The sequence below is a fragment of the Pezoporus occidentalis genome, unplaced genomic scaffold (assembly GCF_034315485.1).
Source record: "Pezoporus occidentalis ecotype Australia unplaced genomic scaffold, CSIRO_AGI_Poc_V1 ctg151, whole genome shotgun sequence".
Taxonomy (NCBI): Eukaryota; Metazoa; Chordata; class Aves; order Psittaciformes; family Psittacidae; genus Pezoporus; species Pezoporus occidentalis.
Genome location: NW_026913328.1, coordinates 1275951 through 1302176, shown reverse-complemented (window position 1 = coordinate 1302176; position 26226 = coordinate 1275951). Strand labels below are relative to the sequence as shown.

The window sequence follows — 26226 nt, the reverse complement described above, 5'->3', positions numbered from 1 at the left end:
TGAATAAAGATTTTTCCAGCTGGCGATCAGATGTACCCTGATGAAGTCTGCCCATGATACCAAACTGAGTGGAGAGCTGGACACTTTTGGAAGGTAGAGCAACCCTGCAGGTTGACCTGGAAAGGCTAGAGAAGTGGACTAACAAGAACCTGACAAAATTCAATAAGGACAAGTATAAAGTCTTGCACCCGGGTAAACACAATCCAAGAGTGCGGCACAGGATGGGATCTACCTGGCTGGGGAGCAGCTCTGTGGAAAGAAAGCTGGGGGTCCTGGTGGACAACAAGCTCAGTATGAGTGAACAATGTGTTACTACAGCAAAGAAAGCCAACAGGATGCCAGGTTACATCAACAAGTGCATCACCAGCAGAGATAAAGGAGTCATTATGCCACTACTCACCTCTTCTCAGGCCACACCTGAAATACTGTGTTCAGTTTTGGCCCCTGCTATATACAAAAGATGTGGACAGGCTGGATAGGGTCCAGACAAGGGACACAAAGATGATCAAAGTACTGAGAAGCTGCCATATGAGGAAAGGCTGAGACAACTGGGTTTGTTCAGCCTAGAGAAAAGAAGGCTCAGGGGAGACTTTACCACCATGTTCCAGTATTTAAAGGGTGGCTACTGAGAAGACAGAGACTCCCTTTTCACAGAGTCATGCGGAAAGGAAAAGTATGAGCACAAGTTACTCCTTGGAAGATTCCAAATGGACACAAGAGAAAGATCTTTACAATGAGAAGGACAGATCCTTGAGGTCCCTTCCAACTTGGTATTCTATGATTCTGTTAATATCTGATTGCCCTAATGTTGCTGGCCCTTATATTCCACCTACTCAAGTAACATGGGGGGGGGGGGGGGGGGGGGAGGTGTTATAAAAATATAGAGAGAGAGATACTTACTTGATATAATTTTTTACAAAACTACTGTTATCTTAATTGTTCCTCAGTTAAAGGTAGAGTCATTTGTATAACATGACTAAGAAGAAAGAGTTTCCACAGGATTTAAAGCTTCCAAAAGACATTTTTCCCAGTAACCAATAATTACCAGTACAAAAGGCTACGGCAATTATTGCTAGACTGCTCTCTCGCTTGACCTTGGCCACAAGAAAAAGTTAAGTTGGAAAAAATCTCCCTCCCTTCTCCAGCAATTTTGCACAAAAGAGTAATAATAATAATAATAATAATAGTTAAGAAAAATCATCATTGGTAGTGCTGACATAATTCCTTTATTGCCATAGAACCACAAAACTTTATTCTTTTGTGACAAAGGGCTTTAGGTTGGGCATGGATTATTTTGCTGGTGTCTTGAAAAAGTATATCCTGCAAACAGAGACAGGCCTCCCTTCTCAGAAAGAATTCCTTTTTATTAGCTTGCCCATGCAGACTTACAGAACCAAAATAAAAACAAAGGCCAGCATCAAAGTGATGGGAGGAAGGAGACTTCTTGCAGATGACAAACTCTGCCTGACGCAGGCCCTGCTATCAGTATCTTTGCTACTGGAAATGCTGGTTATGGCATGCAATGTAACTGGTGACATTACTGACACCTGCTGAGGACTAGAGGTGAGACAGAACACTGCATAGGCAGTATGACAGCACACAATGTGCAGTACATTGGTCCTTTGTCGTATGCTTTCAGATTTCCACATGCAGTTCCCAGAACTAGGAACAATCTCAGCACTTGGCAAACTAAGACCAACACAACCACCCTGTGAAACTGTTTCTCCCCACAGAATAGCAAAACTTGGTATTAAATTTTATAGGGGTACAGACAGAAGAAGGGAGCATTGCTAGACTCCAATTACTACGCTATATTGAAGAGCAATGGTTCACCAGTAGATGTGCAATGAAAGCAAAGCTGCTTCTGAAAGATACGATGTTTTCTGTAAAAAGAATAACACACAATAGCACAATACAGGAAAGTACAATTTATTGTTGATTAAATAATTACAGCACAGTGTTATACTTCCTGCTGAGGCTCAGTAAGCTAAACTGTAACTCAGGTGAGATGTAAATTCCTAAACAACAAAAATGCTGACATGACTATATGCATATTAGTATTACTGGATGTTGTTACTGTTGACACAAAAAAAAATATACAATTGTCCTCCTAGAATGGTAGAACAAGTTATATGGCAGCCAACTAAAACAAAAAAAACAGTATTATTTACTTGGCCTGACTATAATAGCCAGTAAAGCTACCCTCACCATGCTGTTGCAGCCTGTGCAGGGGAAAAATAATATTGTGAAATAGATCACATTGTTCCAAAAGCTTAACTAGGAGATAAGCTTCTTCCCAATGTTTGTGTTTCTCAAGTGAGAGTAGTCATCCGATTACTTCAGATTTCTAATCCTAATAGATTTTCTATTGTCACTAACACATGTATATGTGTATTTGAAAGAAGAGACGTAACAGGCAAAGATGTTAGAAAGTATGTTAATTTGACAGTGTTTGCACAGCTCAAACATGTTTTCTGTAAAAAGAGTTGTATTCAAACACAGAAAGGTATGCTGGGATACTCTGAACACTGATTCACATTAGATAATAATTCATACTGTTATTAAAGCTTTTTCCTCAACCCCAGTCTTGTTAACGTTTGGAAGTTATAAGACATAAAAAGCTTACTGCCTCCTTCACCTGAGCAGGCTGGGGTGAGTGAAAGAAGAGAATTAAAACCGCAAACTTTCACAGTTCAGACAGAACAGTCTGCATTAGCAGTGCCTCCCTCTACCAAAGTGAACAGCCATGCTGTTCTTACAGCTGTAGCAATGAGTGTGAGCAACGTACCAACAGCTTGTAAGCTTGCAGGTACAAAACTACTGTATGGTACGCTGCTTTTCCATGCTATCTATGTTCCTGTTATTCACCAGTTGTGACCAGTGCTGTCATACCCAGTGATACACCTGTGGCGCAAAGCATTTAGCTTCTCAGTATGTCAAAAGGCATGTCACATCTGAAGGAAATTAGGGAGCTATCTCTGGTTCACATCCCACCTTTCAAAACAAAACCAGAGGCTACGATGACAGGAAAGGAACACACGCTCTGCAAACACTGCAGACAAAATTGAATGTATATACAAACCCTGCAGTTAGCGTGCAACACAGTGAAGTTTAGTGCACCCTGAGCATAACCCAACCGTGCAGATGTAGGCAATCATGCTGATTAATCTGGCAAATCATCCCACAAATGAAGTAAATTAAACATTGGAAGGATGCTGTCAAGTCCAGCTTACCAATGCTGGTAGAAATTATTGTAAGTGCCAAAGAAACTTATTCTTCACTATGCCAGTGAGCATTCTCAATTGCTTCTAGTTCTGTTAAATACCACAGCAAGCAACAACAACATGATTAAACTTGTACTGCCCTATAGCACATTTGCCTAGTACTATGTCATTTTGACACAGCTACTTCATTCATTCTCTGAATCAGAATAAAAGAAATCAGATGGCTTGAATCCAGAACAATTGTGAAAATCAGTTCACTCCCTTGAACAGCACAAGCCTCGCATGGGAGGGAGCAAGCTGTATGCCCAATGACTTTACTCGGCAGGATCTGAATGGGAAAGGGTAATTGGGCTAGAGAAACTCTCCCACACCTGGAGATTGCTCACTGTTTACCAACATGGTCAGTTACTAAAAATATGTCTACACTGCCCCCTAATTCATGAGGTACCAGAGAAGGCACGGATCTCTGCACAGGACAATTTACATTACCTCTCATTAGCAACATCTAGTTGTTTGACTAATTCCCTGTCTTTGTAAAGGATACTGCCTATCAGTTATTTTACCAAACACACACTGTACTAGTGAAACCGGCACTAGTAAAACCTGCAGCTGTATGTGACCCAGAAGTCCCTGGCAGAGCAAGCAATGTCAGAGCTGCAAGGAAGTGACTTTAGCAAGAGCTGAGACTACTTGGCAGAGAGCTGCCTGCATGCAAGATCTGCCTAAGGCACAGATGCATGCTTCTGTAAACACATCCCAAGTTCTCTCTCTGTTCTTGTGCCAGATGCAGATTGCTGAGAATTGCCATCTACGTGTGTCACTCAAGAGCGGCATTGTCCTTTGCAAAGTAAACTAATCGCATGCCTCTTGTGCAACGACAAGCAGAGCATTTCTGATATCCAAGCCAGATCAAGAATCTGTGCACTACATAGAAGTTTGCAATACAGGTATGGCATGTCATTATCTTGAAATGGAAAGCTTCTGTTTAGAAATAAGGTCCTCCATATCCTCTGGAAAAGCTTCTAAGAGAGACAGTGGATTGTAGGGGACTGTGGCAGGAACAGCCGAGTGGGTAGATGGTCAGATGATGGTATGCCACTCAGTTAAAAATCATACATAGCTTTAAAGGAAAACCTTTTGTTCTGCTGCAACAGAGCAAGTATTTTCCACAAGGATGGGCACAAGGGAAAAAACCTTTAATGTGAAACCTACTCTAGAGTAATGCATTTTCTCACGTCTTGACTTCTCACACCTGTTTTGGCCTCCACTACACCTCGTGACTGCCACCCTCCACGTTCAAAGCCAGTGCTTTGCAGCAAGTGAACTGCCTATGCTGCCAGCCCTCACTGCAGCAGCACACTGTGTGATGATGCTCAGCAAAACTGCATGACAGTAGATGTGAGCAGTGGTTTGGTGAGGGTGCAGCAGGACAGGCAGGTACAGGTCACTGTCCTGTGCTCCTCCCTGCTTTGCAATGCTGCTGGTAACTCCTGACAGGGCAGGCACAGAGGGTGACCCACAGCTGTGCAGCCACCTGAGCCAGTACAGTAAACAGAGTAGGTTGTGGACACCTGTGTCAGCCACCCATTGAGCCAGGTACAGGCTCCATGGCACTAAGAGCAGGCATACAAGTTCAGAGGGCACCTGGGGGCCATGCACAGCAGTTCTATCTGGTTTACCATATAGTATGGGTAGTAATAGCTGTGTGAAAGGAGGGCAGTTCTAAGTTCAGTATTAACAGTTCTAAGTAAATGTTGCCTTTTGTTTTAAAAGAAATGGGCAGTTTTGCACATAGATGATCATAAGGTTCTTTCCTATTACATTTTCCTAACCTTTTTGATTCTGTATTAAAACACCAAGAATGTACCTGTCTTGCTCCCCCACAAGCAGAATCTTCTCTTCCATATACATAAATGACAAAATTACCCCCGATTTCCTTAAAAGTCCTAAAGTGCTACAGGTATTTACACACCAACAAAGGCTTCTCTACATTAACAAGCAATTTCCGCAATGTAGGGAGCTGCACAGAGGTGGCTGGCAGAGAACAAAGAACAGAGATGCAGAGTAAGAACTAATGCATGAGAATTTTACCACATACAGAAAAAATTACAAATGTTTTCAGCAAATGCCGGAGTGAAAGATTTCCCAGTAAGTATGCCATTTAACAGCAAATTATTTTCTCCTGGAAACAGGAATAAATGCTTCGAGGTGACTGTTTTAACACTGCATGAAAAGCTAACTTGCAAATATCCACATTTGCTAACACCTAAATTAGATGTTATAAGTGTCAATGCAATTCAGCCTTTTCACTTGAATACACAGGGAAAGTCAAAAAACTGTGAACTTCTGGGTTTAAAGTGAGTACCTTGAACACCTAGCCCAGCTAAAGAACCATACAGATGTAATTTTAAAAACTTATGAATTTGTTTACTTTCCTGTACAGTCAACAATTAGAAACTAATTTTTCCGTAACAAGGACAAGACATACCTTCCTGGACAGGACATTAACCCAAGGCTGAGGTCTACCAAATGGGTATCCTTATGAGGTATTTTAAGTAATGCTTCCTTTAACAATACTTTGTCACAGCAATTCTTTCAAACCTGTATTTTCTTGCTCGTCGGACCACAGACAAAGTGTTAAAAGTCTTTGCGAGGTTTCATAACTGGCCTTTCAGAGTCCACCCCACAGCTGCTCATCCTGTCTTGACACTAGTGCGGCGCGAGACCCAGGGCATGGAGTACTGAACCAGCGACGCCCCTTACCAGAGCGGGCTCCTTCCAAACAAGTCCACGCAGGAGCCTAAGGTAACCGCACCGCTACCAACGTGAGTTCAAGACAACAAACGTTGGGGACATGCATCTTTGATGGTGATTATGGTTACCCACAGCCCTACGTAAGAAGCCACCAAGTCACCAAGGAAGCCCTCCCGCCGCCTCGCCTGCCCCTTACCTGCCGCCGCCTCCGGCCCGGAAGGGCAGCGGGCTCCGAGCTCTCCCCACAGTGCCGCTGCCCGCTCCCGCCAGCGGGCGGCAGGAGGGCGGTGCTCCCCGGCCGCAGTCAGGGTAACGGGGCAGCGGAGGGCTGTGCCGGTGCGGCTGTGCACAGAGCGCCACGCCGCGCTCCTCCTCCCGCGCCGGGAGCTGAGGCGCGTTTGCCGGCGGCGCCTCCCGCCTAACGCCGGGCTCGAGCTGCGAGCGCACGTGGCGCCGCTCGTGCCGCAGGCACCCACGAGGCGCTGTGAGGCGGCGGCGCGCGGCCGTTAACGCTGCCGGCGGGTCAGCGGCGCGGTGCGGTTACTAAGCCTGTCCTGCACCGTTACCAGACCCCCAACCGGATTTTGTTCGTGCCTGAAGTTTTTTACCACAGGTTGATCGCTGCGCATGCATCGGTGTTCTTTTCCTTCTAATGCGGCTCTGGTACAACTCGGAAATACACCTGAGGTCCTGCTACACCATGGGAGGCATTGAGCAAGCTCGTTTCACCTCCGTGATTGAGGGGCACCAGATCTGCTGCTGCCCCGGGTGAAGGTTCAGACGCAGCGGTGCCTGCAAGAGCCCAAGGCCAGAGGTAATTACTACGTAAAGGCGCATTTAGTAACACAAAGGCAGTGTTGCTGGTTTGCAGCAGGAGCAGCACTACCCGGAGCAGGACTGTAGGTGCAGCCCGTCATTGACCCACAGACCATACACACCGGTTCTGAGGAGCTGGGAGGAAAGTGTAGCATTACATTTATTGGAAGTATTGATTCACACATTATTAGGAACACAGTACCACTTTAGGAAAGGTTATCAGAAATATGAATAGAGTAAGTAATGTCAGATGCAAACCAACCATCTGGTCCAATTTTGTACACACTAAATGTATTTTTTCTTTTCTAGAATTGTCCATACACATAGGTACGGGTAGTAGCCCTCTTTCTGCTGGCAGAGTATTCTATGCAAATCGACTGTCCCTGCACTGGCTTCTGAGAATAGAGATCATAATGTAATTTATGGGATGGGGGAGAGGGAAGCATGTGAACCTACTCTCCTAAGGCTCTGTTTGAGTCTGACAAGCTAAGCTGGAAGCTGGGTTTATGCTTGTGGCCAAAAGCAGAATGCAGTGAGTGTCTCTCCCAAGAAGCGAGAATTTACAGTTTTTATTAGGTCTTACAGATAACCATGGTATGCTTTATCAGTCATTGCTGTATGAACCAAAAAAAGATATTCAATTATTGTGAATGTACTACACTACTAAACCAGTATTACCACAAAAATGAAGACTTTACCAGACCATAAGACTGCTTGTATCCGGCTAATCTCAAGGTTTTTTTTTAATTGTTTACAAATAGTTTCATTATCATATATCCTGCAGTTCTAGAGCTGAGGCACTGCAGCACAGACATCAAAAATCTCACCCAAATTCCCAGTTTTATATATGCAATGACTAAAGTTTAAAAAATAATCTTTTCCAGACAACTTCAGTCTCACATCTCAAGTCTCTTAAATTTGTCTTAAATCTCTGGATATCAAAAACCTCTAACATACTTGCTCCTGAGGATACCTGAAAGATATTGATAATTTATAAACATGTTTCAGGGTTACATGATTGGTAAGTAAACAAGTCTTTGGTAAATAATAACTACTCTGTCCTTTACTCAGTTAAAAAAACTTAATCCATTTTTAAATCTAGTTTAACCGATTATTGTTTTTTAATAATTATTTCTATAGTGAATAAGGCTCATGGCATAATGTTGAGTGGGATGAATTGCTGTATGTAGCAAAACCTGAATGATGTTTTCAGTTCCAAATCTTGTTAGAGCAAATACTAGTTTCCTGCTCTGGCTCGTTGTCTTTTTGTGCCTTTCAGCCAGGCCCAGGACGCTGAATCTGAATGACAGCTTTCTAATGAATTAGATTTCTGGCATGTAAAGGTGTCAGAAATCTAGAAAATACTGTCTATTGCAAGGATACATTCTACGGTATGTACTGAATTGTATGCTAAAAACTACAACAAACCAATAAGTTTAAGGTTGAAATAACACATTATAGCTGCAGTATTTCCTAAAAGTGTCTGCTTTACCATTTGTGCAGTAAAACAGAAAAACTATGCACTATGCATGCTTGTGCAAGTTGAACATGACTTCTTGCTCCCAAAGGAAACTTAAAGGCACAGGACATAGGTAATGTGAATGAAAACCTGGTAACAAACACTGGCTTCCATTCTATTACAAGAATCCAATTAGAAACTGAATGCCTGAACTGGTATTTTTTTCTGTTTGTGTACTAGATGTCTTCACTTTGGCTAAAAGATACTATACCACGTCCCTTACAAAAAATAGCAGCATTAAATAGATTTTGTATTTTCATAGGAGAAATAAAAAGATGTCTGCTTTAAGTTTGGTTTACAGAGTTTTGGGGATTATTTTAAACATGTCCAAGAAATTAGCATATTATTTTCACTGATTGTTACAGTTTTACTGTTCTACTACATTTTTTTTAATCATTTGCCTTGTTAAAGGATCAGGTACATTTGAGACAATAAATATTATGCTTTACAATAAATAATATTCAGGTCAATGTATTGTACTTACAAAATAACACTATAATATTCAACTCTATTTTATATATTCTGCAGCAAAAATAACATTTCTAGTAGGAAGGAATTACTTATAAACTTAGCAAGATCTACACATTCACATGTGTGTGTAAAGAGCTTAACAAGGTTTATTATCTTTCCAAGAAAGCTATGCTTTTACAGTAGGTTTCAGCTAAATGTTGTCATAATATGGTAGTAAGCATGTAACAGTGCTTATGTTTAGCTCCATCACAAATTTGAATTTGAAAGGAAAAAGAAAATAAGAAAAAAGAGTGCCATTATTTACAAAGAACAGAAACTTTCCTTTTGCTTCACAAGTGACTGTATCTGTGTGTGAACAAAATGTTAGGGCGAGACATTCCAGATGAACTGCAGCTAATGTTGGACGAGGATGATTTCATGATGAACAGTGAAGGTCCTGGTAATAAACACCTAGAAAGGATAGGAAAAACATAGCAGAGTTTACTGGCAAAGTGACATTCAAGAGCAAAAGAATTAGTTTTTCATGTATCATACCTTGTAATAATCATATGCAAGAAACTGTGTACAATAAATATTATTTATAAAATATACAGGGCACTAAGCAGTAGCTAACTTGGGAAACAGACCTAAATTCAAAGAAACTCTTAGAGAAATTTCAAGATGTTCTATGAGGATCAAAATCTTTCCAGTGCCTCCTGTTTAAAGCAAGTGGATAAACAAATGGTATTTTGTGTAACACTACTTCCAAAAATTAATACTTCAGCAATTGCTGTCTGTTATTACAGTACTATTTATTTACTTTAAACTGGGTAAAAATTGCAGTTGATGTTAACCAGCTTATAAAAAAGTTCAGTTGTAAAAAAAAAAGCTGATTAGGGAAAAAAACAAATTTTCAGCTTTGTCTCCCAGCTCTAATTACCTAAAAGTAGACACACTATCATCACTGCTTTAACACAAGGAACAGTGATGCTGCAATGTAGTAAGTCACATCAGTGACTGCTTACCTTTTAAATTCAGGCAACTGCATCACCTCTCTTATTTTTTTTTTATTAATTACAAAGAGTAATTTATCATATGCCTATTATTCATTCTTAAATCTAGCATTTCCTAATGACAGGAGTAATAGTTAATGTAGAAGTCATTAAATGAGCACAGTAAGTGTGCAAAAATAACATCCACATTAAATCACCATTTTGTAATGAAATACGTCAATGTTAGGATGGATTAACACAACACATTGTATAAATTATTGCTTAATTTTTTTGTGTGTCATTCTAGTGTGGCTGGTTTTATTATCTTTTTCCTTCTCTCTGTACAAATAAATTTTCCCAGCTAAAGAGGTATCTACTTGCATATATCTACTTGATACTTACAAGCTATCGTTGAAAGCTTAAGTTTCAAACGTTTGTTTTATGAACAGAAACAAAAAAAAATTGTTTGTGCTCAGAAAAAAATAAAGTTCTTCAAATTAGATTTATAAAGTCTTGAAAAAAGACTTCTTGTACATTAATTCAGATCTTTTCTTGCACTTCATACAATTTTACAGAGAGTCAAGAAAACTATTATTAGTAGTGCAGATTCTTACATCATTTAAAAACAGAAAACTAGATGAGAAGTGAAATTGTATTGTGGCTCTTCCATTTCTAGAAAAATAGTTCATTACCTTACAGTTGTGGGGCATAATGAGGAAGAGCATTTATTTCCATATTTGTCTTTCTTTTTACAAATTCAGAATATCATAGTTAACCAGTATATTGCTATATCCAGACTATATATGTAACATTTGTGGAGATATTTTAATCAGTCAGAATTATCATGATACTCTGTTGCTGAAGACATACACTAGGAGAGGGATTAGATTCCTCTAGCCTGTGAAATCTATGAATAAGCTTCCAATCAGCATCCAAAGAAACACAGAAACTGCAGATGAGAAAGTTCTGTTGGACCGTCCCATTCACCACTTCCCAAATGCAAGCCTGTTAGCTGCAGTACATTAGAGTAATCCGATCTGTTTGGATAGTTTGTGGTTGGTCATGATGAAAAATTTTCTGCAGTATTAGCAGTAAAAGCAATAAAAACTTCAACGTTGAAGATTTTCTAGTCTTATCCAAATTACTTTACCACACTCTTGCTATAGCTCAGTAGATGTTAATATTGAATATGATTTGTTTTGTGGCTAGCATACTTCTATTTTTGCTGAGACCAAACAAATTCAGTTTCTGGTTGGTTTTAAATTTTGTAAGAGTGCCTTGAGATCCATATGACAATAACAAATGTGTTCAGTGTATCAAATAACTAGTCTGAGATATAGCAAGTAAGCAATTAAATCACAAAATAAGTTTAACAGATAATATATCAAAGGTTTGCTTTTCATGTACTATTAAACTCCTAAAGCTTTTTCTATGAAATAATGTCTGTAAGATGTTTTATATAAACAAAGCATTTGTAAGTTTATATACATAATAATTCAAATTGCCTTGATGGACAGAATTTGGAACCTACGTAATTTGAAGCTTACATTTAATTCTCCAGCTATGACTCTTAAATTGAAAACCGTTGACTCCCACAGTTGGAGCATTTTCAGTTTTATCTGTTGTACCTGGTTGGAGAACTAAACCATCCAATGGAGAATCAGGTAAGTGCCAAATAATTTTTTACTATATGATGCTGTTTTGCAAGGTTTGAAAATATATTTATGCTCTGTAAGATGAAATAATAAAACTTTCAATCTGTAGGTTTTGGAAATCAACTTTGCAAAACTGTGCAATACAGTAAATCAGATGGCACTTACCTGACCCTTGGCTGGAGCTGCACCCCTATAGCATCCCACTGCGAATATGAAGTCAGAAGTATCACACCTGTTAGGATACCTCTATGCAAATGCAAATCTGGAATCAGTGACATTGAGGGATCTGAGAAGGGGAAGAAAGGAAATTTTCAGTTCACTGTATGGAAAGCCTTTGCTGCAGCTGTGTAGGCAGCAGGCGAGACTTTAATACGTGTAGTTTTATACAAAAGCGTATATTAAGTCTTCTTCTAGTAGCACTTCAAGAGCGGGCTAGAGAGATTAGAATGATAGATGCTCAGGATCAAGGGAAATATTGGGGAGGTTGCCTTTTTTTTTAATACATAGTGAACTAGGCTTAAAGAGAAGAGTAGCGGTAGCAACACAGACTAAAACCTGTTCCGATATTATCCTTTATAATTTAGTAAGAGAATATTAAAATTTATACCTTCTATCATCCCAGTGGAGGCAATTTCCATTTGGAGATCCTCTTGAGTCTGATGAATATTTGTAAACCACCAGCAGGCAGTGTTTACAAAGCTGTACTATTCGTTGGCAACACTGGAGTTGCACAGGAGTCACCACCTCTGTGCTTTTACTCAATATGGTTTCCCAAGAGTTCCTGTTAAGGAAAAAGACAAGAGTTCATGTTTTCTGTAACAAATTGCAGCCTGGGAGCTTTACTGCTTTGTATCAGATTTAACAAGAGAAAAAGCATGACCTTGTCTGTTTACAGGAAAGGTCTATACTATTTAACACAAATGCTGGCAGATGCAGAGTCCAAAACACAAATTAAGAAGTTAATCTTTCTATGTGAAATGCTCACAGCCATTTCTCACATGGTTTGTTCCCTAAAGCATTTATAGGGCCATTACATAGGTTTAGCACATAACGATTTATTGTCACATAATCATGTATGTATCTTACAACAGAAATAACAAAAGCCACTTACTATTTTTAACAGGCTACCACCTGAATGCAAATGTGATGTCATATTAAAGGAATTATAACAGTAATAAATTATTTCTAAATATCTATACAGCATAATAGTAGTAATTTACAGGTGATTAGTATGTGCTCTGCTTCCTTATCAAATAAACATATGTGGAGAGTTTCTTAGTTTAGTGATTCAAATACTACTTCTTCCATCTGGTCATACGGGGTTCTTCTTCTAAAATTAAGTAGAACTTGAAGAGTGTATCTAAAGCAGCATTACTTTTTGACATACAGACCATCACCCTTTTTGTTTTCTTAAAAAGCCACATCTTTTCCCCCAAATCCCAAAACCCGACCATATCAACATAAACCAGGTATGTTTTACCACAGAAGATTACAATAGCTTTTTGCATACACCTCAACACCCCGCTGTGCCAAATTCCAACCAGATTACAGATCATTACATCCATTTCAGGGGCAGCACAGTCCCTGTGAAGTCATTTTTTGGTCAAAACATTATCCAGTAGCACAGATGGTTTGTAAGCTTGAGGGGGGGGTTGTTTATTAAAGAATCATTTCACAGACTGAGGAAAATTTGCTGCATCTGGCTTCAACATAGCATCCAGGATGATTTAGCCTTGTCCACTGAGATCAGCAGTAGATTTCACAAACCTGGTATAGGAAGTTTGTCCTTAAAACAAAATCAAAGAACCAGCAAGCTTACTTCTGCCTACTGAGATTTTTAATATCATGCTGTATTAGGACTGAATTATAAACATCAGTGACTAAAAGATAAGGTGTATGTACAGCTGACTTTTCAGCCTGGCTCCTCAGTCTAAATGGTATTTTCTAGCTGAAATTCTAATGAATTAAGAAATGTTGTTTATAAGACACCAAAACTGTTTCAATATCAAAAGCAGAATAATTCTACTAGTTGAAGAGCTAGTATTTTCTTCAACATACTTTTCTCAATATTGTTTCCTGTCTGGGAGCTTTCCACTTGTATTTTTACATGAAAATTAATCTATTGTCTTCATTCTTTCCTTACAAAATCATGTGATGGTTTGTAGAAAGCAGCAAGATGAAGTTCTGAGTATTACAGTCATTCATAGTGCTACACATAATTATATTCTAATTCAATCCATAAATCTCAAAAATCCCAGGAAGAAACTCTCCTGATAAATTCTTTCGGTTCTGGGCTGTGAGGTCTGTGATCACTTTCCCACTGCTAGGAGGGATTTTATCAGTGAAGAATAATGTGGCGTGCTCTAACTATAGTCAATTATGAACATAGTGGTATAGAGTTAGCCTAACAACAAAAATGGATATTTAGAACTATATATGTGAATTTAATGAACTTTCATATAAATGTGCCTGTGCAATCTCCTCCATGTGCTACACAGATTCAGCTCATACTCCATTATACTGCAGTCAACAGGGATCAGAGTACTATTACCTAAGGAAACTTAATTTGTTATGCTCTAAGTTTAGTTTCCCATACATTAGTAAGAAATCATGGACTCCTTCCCAGATCCATAAAAGAGTATTATACTTCATTGTGCAATATTGTCAATAATGTGTTACTCTTTTTATAGCCATCTGAACTCAACTGGTTCTACCAGTTTTCACTTACTAATTTTGTTTATCATACACTAAATCAGATGTAGCTCTCTGAGGTTTTGTTTCTTTATTCATTCTTCTTTCTAAAATAGCATATGCCTAGAAGAGATCTAACCAGCAAGTGGAAACCTTAAGGCTATCAGCTCTGCTTTTCTCCCAAAACATAAATCTTACGAATAGTCAAAGTACTATACTTATCAATAAATTTTCATATACTTGTGTTGTTTCTGAATTATCACATTAATACCCCTACCCTACATGTTTTCCCAAATGCTACACATGTCCTGTGTTTATTCCAATCTGTTCTTTAAAATTGTGCAAGGAACTCTAGGGAAGAGTAATGAGAAGTTGCCCTTTCTGCTACAGAGGTCCTGTCCTAAATTCTTTGTTGTGGATTACACAGGAAGAAGGATGCTTGTAGCAGAGTAAATTACATACTGGGAAAGTACAAACAGCCTTTCTGTTTTCCTCTGTCAGTTCTGTAATAAGTGTATTACATGCAGAGTGATCTCTACACATATTGGACATTTGCATATTACATTTATAGTATTTTTAGAAACTTTCACATAGCAAAGAATGCAAAGCTGACTCCACTTTGGACTCAGCTGTCTTGTTCTGCATGAATGAAATAATGCTAGATGAGATATCCTACTCTTAATTGAACTCTTATGCTGGCTCAAAGACTCTTCTCCCAAGCCAAGTGAGCAGCAGAGTTGTTCAAAGGGAAATCATTTTCTGTAGAGAAAAAAAAATCTAAAAGTTTTCATGCATATTAGAAGATTTGCACACTAAAATTCAAAATAATAACTGCATTATTAAAAGGAAAGGTAATTATAATATTTTATTGCAACAAAAATGGAGCTTGGACCCAAGACTTCACACATCTCTGCTGGCATGAAGAAGGAATCCTGCAGCTACTGAGGATTATACCAAAAACCAGTTTTGGTTTGGAAACACAGAAACCTTTTCTCAGCCTACTTTAACTTTTAGAGTGTGCTGCATTGCTACCAGTACCTACCTGTAGCAAACCTTAAGGCTGACATTATCTACATATTCCCGTGGCCCATTTTGGTGAAAAAAAAAAAAAAAAAGTGTAAAGACTCCTAATGGCTTGTACAACAGCAAGCCTTCAGCAAGCAGAAGATAATGGTAAAAAAAGTGCCAAAACCTCATGACCTTTTGCATACCCTTAGATCCTTCTTCTTCTTGTTACCCATTTTGTCGGGAAACAACTAACAAGTGCATTATGTGCATTCTGTACATAGGACAAATGGTTATGTGTGAAGAACATACTGAATGATTCCTTTGTACATACAATATCCACCAGCATACTCGTTTGTTATGCAAGCTAATCAAACCCCCTCCCATTCTTTATACATTCAATATGCTTAAATAAAAATGTCTTTTTATAGTCAATATATTTAATATTTAAACATTTGTATTCTTGTTTTATGAATAAATCAGGGCAGGGAGATTCTTTTATACCTATGATCTGGTCCTCCAAACCTATCCTTACATGAATGCCTTTCATTTCAGGAATGTACATTTTAAAGTGTAGAATGCTGAACTTTCAATATACAGCCTGACCTTTTCTTCCCCATAAAAAACTTGTATTTGCTACCCAAATCAAAACCTCCTGCTTACCTCGGTGTGGACATTTCCTATTCTCTGTATACTTAAATTCCCACCAGTTTGGAAAACAGTCAATAAAATCAAGCACGGCAATTCAAACTCATCCTTGGCAAATCAGAGAACTGACACTGCATTTAGCATGAGATGTCAGCTTCACTTGTGACTGAATTCTTCCTTTGTAAAGCTCAGATAAATATCACAGTAATTTATGATGATGGTAAGTCCACATTTGACATTTAGAGTGGACTGGCATCAAAATTGTGCACCATCCTATGAAAGAGTTGACCTAAAGCTCAGACATTTTGAAAATGAGATTTTTTTTTTTTTTTTGCTTAGATTATTATATTTGCAAATACATTACTAAATGTTTGATTCTATTACTGAAATGCTGGCCTAGATTAACAGATTTCTAATTCTACTATATCTCTAGATGGTTTTAAAACTAGTTCAGTATATTACTGCATTCTCTTGAATGAAAATGAGCAAAAAAGTATACAGCATTGATGGTAATTGTGAAGTTATGAAGAAGACTAAGATAAGAAAAATGGGCTTACCCTGAATTACAGAAACAGTTCCACAGACCTTGACCGTGGCTCCAAAGTAAGCGATTAAATACGCGGTTAAAGAGACGGTAAAGATGTAAATTTTCAATGTCTGGAGCCTTCCAGACATGCTGTAGAACTGCACGAACGCTTGTCTTGACTATATCCAAAATCTAGGAAAGAGTATTCCAACCAAATCAAAGCGAAGGCATATGGCAAAACCTAAACCAAACTGGTTTCTGACTCACTGCACACATACACACAAACACACACGCACAGATGACTGTATAGCTATAAATTCCCACAGATGTCTGTTTCATTTCTGTGCATTCATCAGCAAACTTTTATGATATGCTTTTCTGTCAACAACATTTCGCAAAGCCAAGTAAAAATATTTTATTTTTCTTACAGTAAAGTTCATTTCAATTTTTTTGAGTCACTTCAACACTAGTTCGTTTAAATAACAAAAAGTTTAAAAGAAATAAAATGGCACAATTACAGACTAGAATATAATTAACAACCCAAATATTATCTATTTGAAGATTATATCTTTTTCCCCAGTTTCTTTTAAAATACCATCTATTTTATAAAGAACTAAAATGTTCTGAAAAGCTACAAATTGCTCTTAGTTTAACGTCTGTTTAAGCTCAGTGTTACCCTAGATCAAGCCATACTAGTTTAGCTTTCATGCAGGAAACTGTGTAGTGAAATAAGTAATAAGAAAACAACCAGCAAGATATTTAAAATAGCTATCTTTATAGAAACGCAACAAATTTATTACATACAGACTACATTTAAATGCACATATGTAAAGATGTGGGTGAAGAAAATGCTAAGCTGCATTCAGTATAGCACTGAGCAGCCTACACGGTAAGTCTTAACTACTCAGTGCACACACATGCTTACAAGGTAGTTGCACATCCAACTCATTGTAGTCCTCTTGGATACACCTTTGCACATCCCATTGAACTGGGACACGGAAGGTGGGATTCATCTTGCCTAGTTTTAAACATCTGTGCATCCTCTTAAGTCAGGCCTCTAGGTACCCTCCATAATCACTGGAGAGAAAAAAGCTCCAGAGTGTCTTGGCTTCTGTCTAATTAGATACTATCAATAAGACTGGGAACATTTTTGTGACCAAAGTATTATTTAGGCTCCACACTGGCACTCTGAACAGTGTAAAATCTGTCCTAAAAAAAGCTTATGATGCATGTAACCTGCTAACAAAAAAGTCAGTTAAATCAACATGATTTCTTATAGAGACATTCTTATTGCCTCTTTCACAAAACAGACTCAAGTGGGCAGGAACCGATGGAGGTATTCTTTATTTGGTATAAGATGTTGCAAATTAGAAGGTGTAATACTTTCCCAGGAAACTTTGAGATCTCTCTGACAAACTGATTCACATAGTGAAACATCTGACACTAGGTGAATGAAATTTAGTAGAACAGTAAAGTATGGAAACATGGTAAAGAACTGCAATTTTTGGTCCCGGAAAACAAACTGTTGTTTATAAATAGTCTGATTAGACATGATGAAGGAAACAAAGCACAGATAAACAAAATGCTTGCAATAGCACAATGAAGCTACATAGTCAAGAGTAATGCTTAATGGGCAGAAAATCTATAGATATGTGATAATGACAACCTTGATGAAATGTGTCATTTAAATGTTACTTAACCTCTTTTTGAAGACGTAGGAGTAGTCTGCATGCACAGGTCTTGCACTAATTCCATATGCATAATAACCCAATGCAAGTACAGTGCACTGTATTCTCTCTGCTGAAAATCTTTATGAATGCAGGTGTCCAACATGTTAAAAACCACACCTGTGGCCTCTTCCTTCCAGAGCGAGATAAAGAGAATAGTAAATTATAACCTAAGAATGGTGAGCTTGTTTAGTAACTGCAGGACCTAAGCCCAGGTTTTGGACTGCTCCATGGAGCAGTGGAATGGGCCCAGATTTTCAGACATTCCCTTAGCAGCATTAGTCTACTGTCTTAATACTTCTCAAGCAGTCTTTTCACTGTGTCTTGCCTAAATTAAGGCTTTCCCCACACAAAAGGCCAGCTGTGATTGTATACATCCATTTGAATCTAGTTCCTAAATTACATAAGGGATCAACTATACATTCCTTTGAAATGTTACACTGACTGATAGTAATTTATCTGTGTGTGTAAAACAGAACAATTCCACCCCCCACAGATTCTCTCAGTAGTCCAAAAGACATGAAGTAAGGACTATGATACCAATGTAGAGCTGTTTTCTTTTACTTTAGCACCTGGAGTTGAAGAAAACTAAGGACTGAACCTTAAGCTGAAGGCTGCAAGGTACTCTGGGAAAGAAAAAAAAACAAACCAACTTTCTTGTTGTTTTTACTGTGTTGATATTGCCAATATGCCAGAGGGGAAACATGTCTCAGTTAATTGTTTTTAATTTGCAACCATGGCCTCAATCATCCATTTAAGAAAAGAGACAAGGCATCTTGAGCTGGAACTTCATAAAACCTACATCCTCATTTTTCAAAGTTAATTTTCCTAGCTTGCCTTCATCTTTCTGTTTAATTTACATCATTTACTTTAACATAACCAATTATCTAGGTGTAATAGAACAAGATGTTATGAAAGAGCATATTCAAAACCCTCTGGTAACCATCAAAACACTTTTAAAGAAATTACGTAAAGTGATGTAACACGAAGCATTCTCAGCTCCTCCCATAAAAGTCTCTCTTTCCTATAAGTCTTGGGAGACTAAATTTCACTTTAGCATCAGTTTACTCACAACTTGCTTCTAAATGCCTTCTGTAGCTCTGCTGTAATGACAGAATATTACACACTAAGAATACGAGCAGAAGTTAAATTTTTCTACGTCGTGTTGAATAACTGTTAAGCAAATATAGCTGTCAGAGATGAACATTGTGAAATCTAGTACATTGCACAGGAATTTTCTTCTTGTGTGCTAGAATTTCCTCGTAGTATAATAAAGGGGACTGAGTTTCTGTTTTATATTTCACAAAGTTGCAGAAGGTACCTTTGAGACAGATTCCTTACTTGCATAAATATTCTCCACCTTGAGCTCACTTCTCCTTTATCCACCTCATTGGAATATAAAACGTACTTCTTTCAAATCAACAAAAGCTTACACATTTGGCAGTCCTCAGCTGCAATGTCATTGTCAAAGTTAATCCATTTTTATAAACTACCTTTCTAAGAATAACTATCTGATTGCTTGAAGGGATTGAGGTTAAAAGCAGTTTAAAAAAGTAAAGGCAAATCATTTCCAGTGCAAGCAAAGATGAAGGGCCCACTAATGCTTTCAGGAATTATAAGTCTCCTAAACTGTAAAAGATGTCCTTACAGGAAGAGCAAAGAAATCCACATTTCTGATTGTGCAGTTTTTGCTAATAACAATCTAGCATATCAACTTGTATCATCCTGACTTTGTACATGTGCCCTTGGATTGTCAGTCATATAGAGGACAGAACTAACCTTTATTGTTGGCTTTCTGAAATAATGCTTAAATGAGAAAATTCTGAATAGACTGAAACAAAAAAGGACAAAAAAAAAACAAACAAGAAAACAAAACCAAAACACCAAAACAAAGCAAACTAAACCAAAATCAGACAGACACAGGTAAATTAAGGCAGACGCCCAAAAGGAGCTTAGGAAAAGCAGTTGAAGAATGTATAGTAAAAAGTCTCAGTCCTTCAAAGAGCAAATTTATCACTCTGCCTCTGGCAACACCTTCCCAAAGTTATGATTTATGGGGAAGGGTTGAAAAAGACACCTTAACCAGTCTTGTGTGAAAGCCCCATTATCTCAGTTGCAATGGTGGGCCCAATCTGATGACTTCTTTCCACGCTTGTGACGTCCTAGATTACAGTGAGCAATTCCAGCAACATGTCCCTGTCACCCACCAGTTCCAACTGTCCCAAAGATTCCTGCTGAGAAAATGACATCTCCAGTGTAACAGCGGTGTGAATTTTGGGCCCTATTATGTATGTATGTATGTACTTCTCTGTTCCTCCCTCCTAGCAGCTCGCTCTTGATATCACCGTTTTCTATAAACCCCACCAAGAGTCTCTGGTTTGGGGCTAAAGGCTAGAACTGCCGAACACACACAATAGAAAAGACGTATGCACATGTATATTGGGGTTACAGCACTCTTTCCTGTAATTAAAAAGAAATGAGATCACTTTAAGCAAAAGACTATTCAGTAGAATAACTGTAGACATCAAACAAGAAATGACACAATTTCAGCCAATGGAGATAGCTGCTATACTGACTCCTGTCAATGGCAGAAGAAATAATTCTGCTAAATAATAGAGCTGTGCTGCCATTTGACATGGTTTGAGAAGAATTTTGATCAAACTATATCCTCCTCCAAGTTCTTCAGTTTGTCATGTGTAATTTAGTTTTATAAAGCTGTGTGGACACATACTCCATTTAATATCTGAACTTAAATTAATAGTCAAATATAATTCTATCTGATGACATCACACTGAATGAACGTTTTCTCTGTCCAGTATGAAAATACAAGCATTTAATGAAATATTCAATAAAATACAGTTTCAAAGACTGAGGATCATACTGCTGATTTTATAAAAAGTAATTTGAGATGAGGACCTGAAATAGTTCTTCTGTTCTTCTATAACAATTATCTACCAACCTTTTCCATTTTTAATATCATGTATACAGCATTTTGATTGTCTCTTTCTTTTATGGTCTATAAAAATAGATTGTGAAACTGAGATTATATGCCTGGGCCTGATATGCTAATCCACATAATGTGTCAGTGACTGAGGCAGAGAAAGACCCAAAATACTGCTTTAGGAGCACCAAAGTATTACTAATAGATGTAATTTCTGCTATATGAAGGAAAACAGATACTACACTGGGAAGATTATTTTGACTGACAGATGACATACAGATATGACTGACATACCAGCATAAGTCAGCTTTTAAACAGATTAAAAACTCCTTAGATGCTACGCACAACAGTAGCTCCAAATAGCAGATGAGTGAAGGCAGAATGATAAACAAATGTAATTAGTCCTTTGCAAGACTAAACCAGTTGAACATTATAACAATGTCAATAATCTTTGCTTGGTAGGTCTATTTTTTTCTTAACATGATCTTCATAATACTGTGGGTCAGAGATTTAAATAACCAAGTATGGTATCACTAAGTCTAATGAAGTTTTGATATGCCTGGTCTGAAACTGCTGAATGTTTCATCCCTTAACAATCAAATCTTCTGAATCTATACATTTCTAAGAATGTTTGCAAAATCAGGTATTTAAGCACTAATCATTTATTTGTTTGCTTTTCTTTCAAGAGAATAATCTTCTAAGGAATTGGTTTTGAAATGATATTCCAGGATAATTATGCTTATCTAAATATGGAGCAACATAATTTCCTGCAATGGAATTAATTCATATATATGTTAGTATTAATAGCCAGTATTTTAGTATCTCAAGTCACACCCAGCTACTGCTAAACACCAGTAGAAATACTGGTATGTGTCTGCTTCAGATGATCTTCAGAAAATTAAATATAGGTCACTTACTTTTCGTTGTTTTACAGAATCCAGTTTTATCAACCAATAGGATGCCACTTTTGTTTTGTGATACTTCCAGTTATCCATGATCTGTAGTCATTGCAAAATACAAGATAAAAGAAAAACACATAAAACCAACTGAAATCTGGCATTTCATTCACAAGCTCTGCTAATGCTAAAAAGTGTGAGTATCTAAAAGACCTCTGTGAAAATAATTTTTCCCTAAAAGAAACGGAAAAATATTTGCCAATTTATATGGGCGAACATTTGCACAGATGTGTGCAATCTTTCAGTTTAATCCTACCCTCTTTTCCACCTGATTCGGACATTCATACACTATAAAGCAGGTAAAATCTTTTCTTGAGTGACTCAACTTAGATTCCTTGACCACAGCAATAAGTTCAATAACTGTTAATCTAGTTAATAATCAGGGGGTTTGCTGCATAAAGGACATTAGACTTCCTTTGAAAACATCCTTTCTATAAATGATCATACATTAACTGGAATATGCTGCTTTTATGATGTCTAAGTGATACCAAAATAGCTTGAACTGTGAATATACATTTTTATTTTAATTTTATCTTTCTATTCTATTCCAGACTATGACAAGTTTTGACAACTATTATGCCGTTACCTTTTTCCTTCCATTATGAAATATTATTTCCCATCAGAAACTGGTTGAGACCAGAAGAATTTATAAAAGAATTCTGCAATAATATAGTGTATTTATAACCATGCTAACATTGCATAAGAAAGCACCACTAGATGGAGTGCGTACACACACACTCCCATACGTACAAATACCAACACACTTGTCTGAAGGTGAAAATGTAATGAAGCATTTTATTTCTGTTTCTAGGATGAGAAACTCAATATCCTAGTTATGAATACTATCTTCCAGAATCACCCAAATCAACTATTGCTACAGGAGAATTCCTTTCCACTCTGGTGTAGTTGCACAGATTACTGGAGGCATAATCAACATTTTGAGAGCGTGCAGAGCAAAGGACAGCCCTGGATGAACAATGAATTAGATTAGTTTTAACACACTGTGCTCACTACAGCAGAATACAAGTGTTAATGTAAGTTACTAGATACCTCCATATTTCTACTAGACTGCTCTAAGCGAACCTGCCTTGGCAGGGGGGTTGGACTAGATGATCTCTAGAGGTTCCTGCCAACCCTAACAATTCTGTGATTCTGTGAAAAGAACTTCTATCTTCATTTATTTCTTTTTCCAGCTGATGTTAGTTTCTTTGCACTAGATATTTAAAAAAAAATTTAGGTAACATGTATTTTCTGCTTATATGTCTTCATATTAGATACTACTTTTTAATTGCCCTTTGGATTGGGCATCATTTCATGTGGCTTTGGTATCAAATTATGAGGTTCAGGACAATGCTGGATGTAAGAAAGGGTAACATGGCAGACTAGATGAGCCAAAATGAATGTGACTGGTGACTACCAAAATATGACTACCAAACTTCCAGTATGTCTTGCAGCATGCCATTCCAAGTTCTCTAGTATGTCTATGCAAGAGAAGTTAAACATGTCAAGATCTGTACTAACAATATCAAATGAAATATGAATTGTAACATTCTTCTTAGCTTACTTAAAAGTTTGAACTTTTTCCACAATGAAAACTTGAATTTTCCTAACCTTCCTGATGGTTTCTCATATATTTTATAAAGACATAGGAATGTTTTCAGTGCTGCACTTTTAAGGTCAGAAAGCATACAAAGCTCCAAGATTTTAAAATCTTTTGAACTGTTCTGTTTTGGAAGTTTCAAGGCCACAGAAGCTCATGAATCATAAATTAAGCTTTCTATTTTCCTTCTTTTAGTGGCCTAAACAATAAGTGTCCAGCCTGTTATTCTTTTCTTATTTATAGATACTTACATCTTCTATAATGAATTCTGATTCTTCATCTGTTTTGCCTGGGAACTTCATTCTCATGTCATTGATAATTAGAAGAGTTTCTTTTGTTAAAGCAACTTCTTGCTCTTTCGTTTTCTGTTGCAGTAAAGACTCACTCTAAAAACCAGTATGAAGCAGAGGAAAGAATCAGGCATGTCATTAGATCACATTACAAAGGTGTTTCCTCAACAAAAATAAATTCTAAATAGGGTGACATAAAATATATTAGTAAACTGTATAGACATTATTTAATACATAACTAATATACACACATATGCCTCACGTACATTAATGCATCACCGTTACTTATAGTTGTCAAGAAATTAAAGAAAAACTGTTCAAATATTTGTTGGAAACAGAATAAAGAAATATAGATTCAATATTTATGATGCCCACCTTTTAAAATATGAATTTGAAATGTAGATAGCAGACTTGGAATTTATATTCAGCATAATAAAAAAATTATTAGACATAAAAAGCTTCCTTTCAGTTCTGCATTGCAACAATTTAACAAAAACTGCCAATTATGTGTCACTGTGCCAAGATTTCAGGAAGCATTAAAAAGTAAGGACACTTTGCTCCTACTGTGGTCAGTGGGGGTTCTGACAGTGTCTTTGATTGTCCATGATTCTGTTTAAAATAGCAATGCTTTTGATAGCAACACCAGCTTGAACCCCTACGGTGTCTGAGTAAGACCATCTCTGGAGGGTTTGAGGGTTTTCTTTAAATCTTAGGCTGTAGTTCTGATCCTCTTTCTTTACTTTTGCATTTGCAAGAAAAAGTGGGCTTAATTTTACATTTTTTTAAGCATGAAATTTTTAGGCATTTCTAAATCTTTGTATTTTGTAAGAACCTACAATACTTACTGTGGGATATTTTTGCTTAAGTAGGTGATAAATATTTTCAAGCATAACAAAATATTTTACTATATGATGCAAAATAACGTGGTTGAAATAATAACATAGCAGTTATTTCCAAGTCCACCTTTGTCTATAAGTCTTATAATAACTTGGCTGTAATTCCTAATGGTAAATGGCTTATTCTATGGTTTCCATACTTTTAGAACATTTGGATCTAAGCAGCCTCCAAAAATGGCAATATACTGCTTTTTCTTGCCCAAAAGATATAGAAACTAATACTTTATCACACACAAATTATTTCTTCTTAGTAAGTTACAATTTATCAATTTTAAATTTATTCTAGCAGTAATATATAGTATATTATTCTTAGTTGCAAAAATAATTATTATGAATTCCATTCAGAATACAGTGCTAAATTATGAGTGCTTCCTATCCATTCTGTAAGTAATTTTACTCACATTATTTTAAGAAGCATGACCTAAGCTCTATCACCCAACATACTGTTCTGCATATCAAGATCATTTCCGTGGTGGAGCTTTCCCAGTGAAAAAGAGACTATGGTTTCTTACTAATGTTAATTTAAGTGACTAGCCCATTTTTAATGTCAGATGGTAAGAGACTGTTTTTAATCTTTCAGTAATTTGTATTTGATATAAAGTTAATGTGAATAGAAAAATCTATATTAGCCCTGTCTCATTAAACTCTCAGAGTACATCTTGATGATAAAAGGGTAGTTTTTAAACCTGAGATAGCTAATGTGATAAAAAATACCTTTAACGCGTTGTGGTGAAGACACATTCCTAATGTCTTTCCAATTCTATTAGCTGACTTTAAAGATGGAAAACCATGTTAAGGAGTATTTCACAAGATGTCAGCACACAATTTTAAAAGGATCTTTTTTCATCATTTAGACAAAATCTCACAGGCAAAACAGACAATGAGCGTTCTACCAGATAGAAATGATGATTAGAGACAATAAACACTAGGATGCAAGTCAATTAGCATTACAAAAGGATTTCTCACAACCAAAGCTCACCACACTAGAGAAAGGCTGTGAATATGGGTTACAAGTCCCAATTTGTTTTCCGCATCTCCAGGTGAATTATTTGGGTGATGAAATATATAGGTCAGGCACCACAGCATGAATGGAAATACACTGGCACCAGCACACAGTACAGTATTGAACGAGACTGTGGACTGATCCCAGCAAACACTACCTAGGGATAAGTGGATATGTGGTCCATCATGCAAACACAAAAGAAGAAATGCCTGGGCTGTGAAGGAGATACCAAAGGGGATGACAGTCTGGTCACAAAAGGAAAAACAATGTATGATTTGGAAGTACATTGTGAAATTACAATGAGCCATACAAATTCTAAGCAGCTAAAAGTGTTTAATCTGATTTATTAATTGTATTAATTATTTAGTTTGACTACCTGGGTCTAAATGTTTGTCTGTCTTAGGGACAGGCTTCAAAATGAAAGAAGTTTTATCTTCACTTAAAAAACAAAGATGGCTTCTAAGACAGTTATTGCAGTGGTAAATCCTAAAGATAACAAGGACTACCTACAAATTCAAAAATGTTCACTCTGG

The 26226-nt window shown here is 37.3% G+C and overlaps 1 protein-coding gene across 11 annotated transcripts in view; it reads right to left on the bottom strand.

The window, feature by feature from the left end:
• Positions 1-6930: 6930 nt before the first annotated feature.
• Positions 6931-26226, bottom strand: part of TTLL7 (tubulin tyrosine ligase like 7) — a 72482-nt gene continuing 53186 nt past the window's right edge. For 4 of the 11 annotated variants that reach the window (XM_062611248.1, XM_062611252.1, XM_062611247.1 and 1 more), the window contains 6 exons: positions 25405-25461; positions 23756-23890; positions 21866-21946; positions 16312-16472; positions 12018-12191; positions 6931-9234 (listed from right to left, as the gene is read on the bottom strand). In XM_062611248.1, the coding sequence (XP_062467232.1) occupies positions 9114-9234; positions 12018-12191; positions 16312-16472; positions 21866-21946; positions 23756-23890; positions 25405-25461 (729 nt within the window). In that variant the 3' untranslated portion in view covers positions 6931-9113. Of the gene's footprint in view, positions 9235-11575; positions 11697-12017; positions 12192-16311; positions 16473-16681; positions 17520-21865; positions 21947-23755; positions 23891-25404; positions 25462-25510; positions 25939-26226 lie in introns of those variants that run through there. The other 7 variants (XR_009963315.1, XM_062611250.1, XM_062611249.1 and 4 more) reach the window with 7 other exon arrangements.